Below are 7,569 nucleotides of genomic sequence, written 5' to 3'. Positions count from 1 at the left end.
GTGTCTGCGCACTATTCCCCCATCATCCATTGACGGGCTGGTTGTCGTTGGCTTGAAATTAAAATCAGTTGTGTATTGCACTTGTCTTCATTTGCCTACTTGACACAGCCGCAGAAATGGAGCAAGACAAGCCTGGAAGCTTCTTCGTCCATGATGAGGGAAGTGTTCGGGATATCGCCATGAATGTCGTAGAAATGCAGGTGAGCGACTCGTAAGCGTATCCAGCGCGCCTTTGCAGTGGTGAGGAGCATGCAGTTCATACCGAGGCGGCTAAACGTGTATTGTGACGACTATAATCACGCCTCATGAAGAATCAGTACACGTTCAAAGTGTCAATCCAGATGCCATGCATCATGGCAGCGACGTTTATGATTCCTTCAATTTATTTTCATCAACAGATTTTTTTAGAACGGGGATCATGTTAAGCATGGTGCATGTTAAAAACATGGTGCATGTTAAAAACATGGCATTAGAACATGGTGCATGTTAAAAACGCGAGAAACAGCGCGAACTACCAGGACGCAGAGTAGAAGACACACACACAGCGCTGACTAACAACGAAGTACTATTGCTTGCAGGCTGCTTAGATACACTTTTACAAAGCCATGGAAAGGAAAAAAAGAAAAGTTGCGAATAACACGAAGAGAACATAAGTTCTTGTCACATTGTCATTAATAAGCACCCCGTTATTCGTTTCAAAGATACATGATTTCATTTTCATGATAAACACAGGCGCTTTGCTTACACATTTGTTGCCCCTCTGACTGATGAAAAAAAAACCATATATATCCCCTGTGCGTTTGTCCGCATATCTTCGAATGATATGACACTGGTCACATTCTGGTTCGCACATACACTGCTGACAATGCGCAGCCAAGTGGCCGCCAACATTCGTTTTTAGTGAATTTGCATGCTCCTGGAGCCGTACATTAATGCGTCTTCCCGTCTCACCAACATAGCTTCGTTTGCATGTCAGGGGGATTTCGTAAATGACACAGTAACAGTAACCCACGTACTTCGCTTCGTGTTTCGTCTAACATGAGTTGCCCTTTATACTATCGTTATTCACCATCGCACATAGCTTGCTCAGTTCATTGGGTTTATTATGTCTATTATGAGAACTATTGTGCCCCCTCCTTCTGCAATTTTCTTAACTTCATGCGACACCTGAAGCACGCACGGAATAACGGTTGCGCGATGCTTTATGTTCTCGGTTTCTCTGTTAAGTAACGGTTTGTTCTGTTTTTGTTTCCGGAGATCCCGTAACAGGGTTTCAGCGACGCTTGATAAAAACGGGGGCTGATATCCAGTGGCTTCTAGTCTGCCGATTTGGACGTCAGAACTATGTTTCGCTAAGTGCTCGCACGACCTAGTTAATGCTGATTTCTAACACTAAAAAGAGGGGTGGTCGCGCCTTGCTTGAAGTCAGCATTAACTATGTCGTGCGAGCACTCAGCACAACATTGTTTTGACGCCCAAATCGGCAGTCTGGATATCATCTGGTGCTGGATATCATCCTAGGTTTTTATCAAGTGTCACTGAATCCCGGTTACGGAATCTCCGGAAACAAAAACGGAACAAATGGTTACTTAAAGGAGAAACCGAGAACGTAAAACGCCGCCCAGGCTTTCCATTGCTTTGTAGATGTTCATTTACGCCGTCTGCAAGCAATAAAACTTGGTTGTTAGTCAGCGCTGTGTGTGTGCCTTCTAGTCTGCGTCCCGTTAGTTCGCGCTGTCTCTCACCTTTTTTAAATTGATTTCTCACGATAAAGTGGTTTATTTACGTGTATAGATTTAAAGAACTAGAGAATGGTGGATTGTGTGGTGTAAGAAAACAAAAATCATTTAGTGGAGGAAGATATGGCGCTGTATTAGCTCCTTGAATTGGACCTGTCTTAGTGGGGCAGTCTTAACTTCTTGAATCTCCACACATGCGACTCTGCTTTAGTTGGTTGCATCAAAGAAAAACAAACACTGCATGTCCTGCATATCGATTTTCCCTGAAGATCATTGAATCACAAGTAGAAACATGTTCGCCTGATTCTCTGTTTTTTGAGGGACACAAGCTTGAGTGACTCCTGCTGATTTTTAACTCATAGCGGCCAAAGCTGCTGATGGGGGAAGCAGTTGCTGGTATGCCACGCAAGGCTATGTCCGCCAGTTAATAATCATCCCCCCCCCCCCCGACCACCACAATATTAGCCACATTGCTTCAATAAATCACTTTACTGCCCCTTTTCCAGGAAGAGGATAACGACTTCTACGTGTGCGACTTGCGCGTGCTGAAACATCGTGTCGAGGATTGGCGAAGGGAGCTGCCGCGCGTTACCCCCTTCTACGGTGAGAGATCTGCTAAAATTGTCTGTGCGGAACAAAAAATTCACCATAAATTGTCTTCCCGCGTTAAGAAAACTCAATTCCACCGTGCACAGGGGAAGAATGGCTGATCAGCGTACTCAGGTACCGTGACCTGCTGGGACAAGAAATACGTGCAGGGGGTTGGGACGGATTTTACAGCTGCCACCAAATCTAAGCGCTCGTTTAGTAACAGAACAGAGGCTACAGTCAAAAAGCCAGTCGAGAGCTTTAACCTCTCGTAGGTGTTTCGGGAAAAGCTTCTATTAGGAAACATTTCTAAACGATAACTTCTGGAGCATTGATTACCAGCGTTAAGGGTGCGTACCAAGTCCAGTATTTATCGTGTTAGTGGCCTCAGTTACACAAGTCCTCACCACCATATGCAGGCTCTCACGGAAACGGCAGCTGCATTTAAGACAGATCTTGGGGCATATTTTCCCCCAAAGTTACGTCGTATGTGGACGCTCACTTGCGCTACAGAACATCAGCTGATCCTCCGCTTGAGCGGACTGTTCTTTTCGGACCTTCGCTTCGCTGATTTTGTATCAGCGAGGCAAGCGCCCTCCTCTTATTTTAACACGTGGCCCTGCCATAGATTGCCCAAGCCGATTGCCTAGGGTGGATGCGCCAGCAATTCTGATTTTGTTTTGTTTACGTCATTAGGCTGGTGCTAGTTCTCTTTAACGTGTGTGCACCGTACTCGGCGTCAGTGGTGTACGCAGGATTTTGTTATGTGAGATCCCCCAGCAAGGGAAAGCATAAAAGGAGAAAAAAAGTTGTTTAAGATAAACAAGACGAAAACGAAAATCCACAAAAAGGCATTTACGCAAATACGAAGGTTTCAAGGTGACGTCGTAGTCCATATAACTTTCCGATGGTGCAGTTCCTTTTTTTCTCTGTAATTGCAAGAGGCCTGATCTTTCTTTTTAAAACATACTTCGAAACGGTATGTATTTGGTGCGTAGCTTATCCCACAAAAGAAATTTACGGTAGCCCTTATTTGTTGGCAGCCAGTTATTTTTGTCTTTCATCCCTACAACCCCCTTTACCCCGGCGCACCCCAGTTCTCGGCATCAATTCATGAATGTATAAATACAGCCCCCCTGTTATGTACTACTGTGTGCGTTCGTAACACCGTACTAGGCTTCAGGGTACTCGCACAGTTTTCCGATTTCACGTAGTGCCTGTATGGTTGCCAAGCCTGATGCGTTTGCACTAAAAAACGTACTACAATCCGTGCTATTGCGGCTTGCCGTGTGGAGCACTCATGCAGCACTCGTTGAACACTGCAAATGAACCGGCCCAGTTCCTTATCCTGTCTTGGCTGAGAATACCGAGTTGTTTCATGCCTCAAGCGCGTGCCACAACGTGGACTACGTACTGATCTATGCAAGTGAAAGCAGAATTGCTTCTCCCCTACATGCGCAAGATGTCTCACAAGTTGGAAAAAGTTGCCTACGTGTGTAATAAGCATGTTGTCTTTTTTTTCCAAAAAAATTAGTTGCGCTGTGCGTTCTTATTTGTAGAGGCGACTGAAAGACTGCGAGAATAAGCCCTTCAAGCGTGCTCTGCAGCAGGCTGTGGCCATGGCCTCTCTTGCAGAGAAAGGCCCACGTTTTCAAAACTAGTGGCAGCATAAATGACCAGATTTGTGAACGACAAGGGGGCACGACTGGGTACAAACAATCTTGAATGTATCGGCTGATTATATGCAGAGTCTTAAATGCAGATAAACCGGTCGTCGCGACAACGGTCGCTTATGAATGCAGAAAATGCCGAAACCGTAAAAACTAGTACGTGTCGCTACATTATACTCTTCTCCGCAGAACGATTTCTGATGCCCAAAATTTTTAAACGGAGTGGTAAAGCTCGTGCACGCAGTTTTCTGAAACAAACATCAAAGCAATGTAAAATAACTGCATGCTGGAACTCTTTCTGAGTACGTGTGTTTCAAAGAGGCCCTAAGTTTAGCTCTTAAACGTTAATTAGATTTACTGCAACTGCAAGTGATATTTGCGTAAGTTTCGATACCGGTCAGATGTTTCGCCTTGTGGTAAATACCGTCGGAATACTTGATCAATTCTTCTGTTAGGCAAGTGAATGCGAGAGCCATTTCTACATTTCACTATCCGTGTTTGTTTACGTACGACAACCAGCGACAATGATGATGAATTACTGGCGCAATAGGCTGAACGCGTCTCTATTCGCGCAGGAATCCTCTACTTTGGCTGGTATAATCCGCAGTTCCACCGAAAAAAATTTAGTTGCACGTGAGCGCCTCTTTCGCGCGAGCATTTTGTCCATTACGGTTGGAGCGGCGGTTTTAGATTGAAGCTTTATTGTCCTCACTGATGCCGTTGTTCGCCAATACGCCCTGCAGTAAAGCCAACTTTCTCTGACGATGATGATGAATGATCGTGGCTGAAGTGAAAGGAAAATGAAGGAAGCTCACACTAATGCGTAATACTTCAGGGTAGCGAAACTGTACGCAACCCTAGCGACCATCACGACGGTTTAAGTTCACCATTGCAGCCGATTTGTTTCTTCTTCGCTGCCGCAACGACCTTTACTCCATCATTGTTGCTATAAGTGTGAGCTTCCTTCATTTTTTTTTGCAAGTGATAATCTCTGAACATCACCTTGGGGAGGGGGGGGGGTGTACGCTATGACGTGTATCTCTAGTACCGAGCAAGTGTTCCCATGGTTACAGCGAAAGCTGGAGTTTTTTTTTTTTGTGCCAATCTTGACGAATCTCCCTGAGGGGGTATGCTTGACCAGGGACGCTGGGCGGTAATCCCGAGGCAAGCACACACGTGCGCTCGGCCCTTGCTTGGTTTGTTTAACTGCCGGAAGGCCGCCGTGAGGCAGGCGCTCACGTGCGCGCGATCGGTATTTTTAACTGCGGACAGGAAAAAAATATGATTTGCTGAACAGCATCGTGGTTAAAAAATGGCCGCGTATCTTCTCCTTGTCTCCGAAAAACGATAGTCGACTGGCGCCCCTGCCAATTAAAGGCCTCCCTTCTCTTTCCAGCGCTCCTCATGCTGTCCCTTTCCCGAATCGTTCCTCCCAAGATAAAGCGCTAGAGGTTTGCTCAAGTCAATTTAAATTTACCGCGTTCTACTGCTCCAAGTCGGGTGTCTCGATGCGAGCGCTGCCGTACGGCGGAGATGCGCGTGAATTGAGGGGCCCTCCTACAACATTTATAGAACAGCGATGCCCTACTGCAAGAGCGTTCCAAGCGGAACGTGGATCCCATCTAGTGGAACCTTTCGTTGCTATCGCCATTTTATTTCTTAAATGCAGCCAGGTGGTAGCGCTGGCAACACCAGGCGACGATTTTCTGCCGTTGATGTAGTATTTTTATCTGCTATCGCAAAAACCAAGCATCCATAAATTTTTTAATAAAAGAACACTGCAAATGTCGCTTATGTATTGATTTTATGCCTTATAAATACGTAATGTCTTGTTCTTGTTTAACAATGTTGGCAAGTATGAACACTGACACCGGACTTAGACGTTTAGATTTGGCTTTGAGTATATAAGAATATTGCGCAGATTTTATTTCACTTTAGCCGGGTGGCTAAGTCGAGTCCCAGACAGACAGACAAACCAATATTTCTGAGTTTTAGGAGCCCAAGAAAGACTATCGTCTTTAAAAAAGGCTTTCAGGGGCCTGAATCGAACCTGGGTCCCTCGCGTTACGGAGCCGGCGTCTATGCGATTGCTCCATTTCGACATGGTCGAAGCGAACGCCAAACAGCAGGGACCGATCCGCGGCCTACACCCCAAACCCAAACGTTAGGCGGAAGGAGTGCGCAGCCGAGAGCTGCTGCAGATATTCCAGAGAAATGATGCGTACCTACAAAGGAATCCATCCCAAGAAAGCCTTGCGATTTCCTTTCCCTTCACCCACGATCATTCATCATCGCAAGAGAAAGTTGGCTTTCCTACAGGGCGTATTGGGGTACAACGATTTGCAACAGCATACTCGGCACGAAGCGCTGCGAGACAATGGCCGGGTAGCGCGCGCCGCCGTGCATTCGATGATCACGCGATCAGTTTCCGAAACGCAGGAGATATGCACCGTGACCGAGAAGATTGCAGTTCGCGCTGCGCCCAAATTTCGCATTAGGAAGTATTGTAATCATCAGTAATTTTTAAGCACGTTTTTGTTTTTTACTGTGAGCGAGAATAAAGTGCTTGGTACACTGATCTCCTACTCTACAATTGTCATAACCTTTGTAATATGTAACTAGAAACGATGATATAGACTTCGCGTTTAGCGGAGTTATGTGCATTTCGATCTGTCTTTACATGCAAAATCGTTTCCTTAATGATTTTATGCCCATTTTCAGCTATAAAAGCCAACACGGATCCTGTAATCATTGAAACGCTTGCAAAGGAGGGATTTAATTTTGACTGCTCGAACAAGGTGAGGAAAAAACCGAACCATTCTCGTTATTGTTGCAAATTCAGACATTCTCAAGGATCGGTTAAGCTCAGGTGGCCTAGCGGAAGTATTGGCAAAACATCAATAATTGGCCTCCATTGGACATGGCGGATTTTGCCCTGCCAAAACTATCTATAGCCTAGTGCGAATATTGCCTTTGCAAAGCGCAAAATAAAAATAGGAGGTAGGCACAGGATTTTAAACGAGAGGTCAAGGGCAACCCCAATTACTTTCCCAGACGTGGGTATGCGTTTAAACTCTACATAGATTTGGAGTCTGAGTTCTTACCAAAAATGTAATTCTCAAAAAATTCTGAGCCATTCCATTCTGAAGGAACATGACCGGGAACTTTTAACCCGCGGTACAAAGGTGACACATACCTTAGGTGAAAGGTGCGAGCAAATTTTATTTTTCTTGAGGGCTGATGATGGTCACCCCTAGGAAAGAGGCATACATACTAACGTACGGTTTCATCATAACAATTCTAATCTTGGAAATAGTGTCTCTTGATAACAAATCAGCTAAAAATTTCCATTAACGAGATGAGATGTATCGCTTGTATTCACTGTCGAGGCACGCATGCAGGCAACCAAGTGAGCGCCCCGTTACTGGTTACGTGAGGCTCCGCGGGATGGCGGTACTTGTCTGTGCTAGCACATCAATTGTGCCGGGTGTTCCAAACTCTACCCCACCGAACGCGAAGTAATGTCTCGACTGCAATGTTAATGACATCTGTGTTGAAACCACCGTTGAGAA

At 45.5% G+C, this 7,569-nt stretch overlaps 1 protein-coding gene across 1 annotated transcript in view; it reads left to right on the top strand.

Annotated features, from left to right (window-relative positions):
* Window positions 1-7,569, top strand: part of LOC144179207 (ornithine decarboxylase-like) — a 35,275-nt gene continuing 27,706 nt past the window's right edge. The window contains exons 1-3 of the mRNA XM_077707470.1: window positions 1-200; window positions 2,246-2,342; window positions 6,719-6,795. Of these exons, the coding sequence (XP_077563596.1) occupies window positions 117-200; window positions 2,246-2,342; window positions 6,719-6,795 (258 nt within the window). The 5' untranslated portion in view covers window positions 1-116. The remainder of the gene's footprint in view (window positions 201-2,245; window positions 2,343-6,718; window positions 6,796-7,569) is intronic.

This window comes from Haemaphysalis longicornis, unplaced genomic scaffold (assembly GCF_048455015.1).
Source record: "Haemaphysalis longicornis isolate Haplotype H1 unplaced genomic scaffold, Haemaphysalis longicornis Haplotype H1 scaffold_4, whole genome shotgun sequence".
Classification (NCBI taxonomy): domain Eukaryota; kingdom Metazoa; phylum Arthropoda; class Arachnida; order Ixodida; family Ixodidae; genus Haemaphysalis; species Haemaphysalis longicornis.
This window is presented reverse-complemented; position numbering and strand designations above follow the sequence as displayed.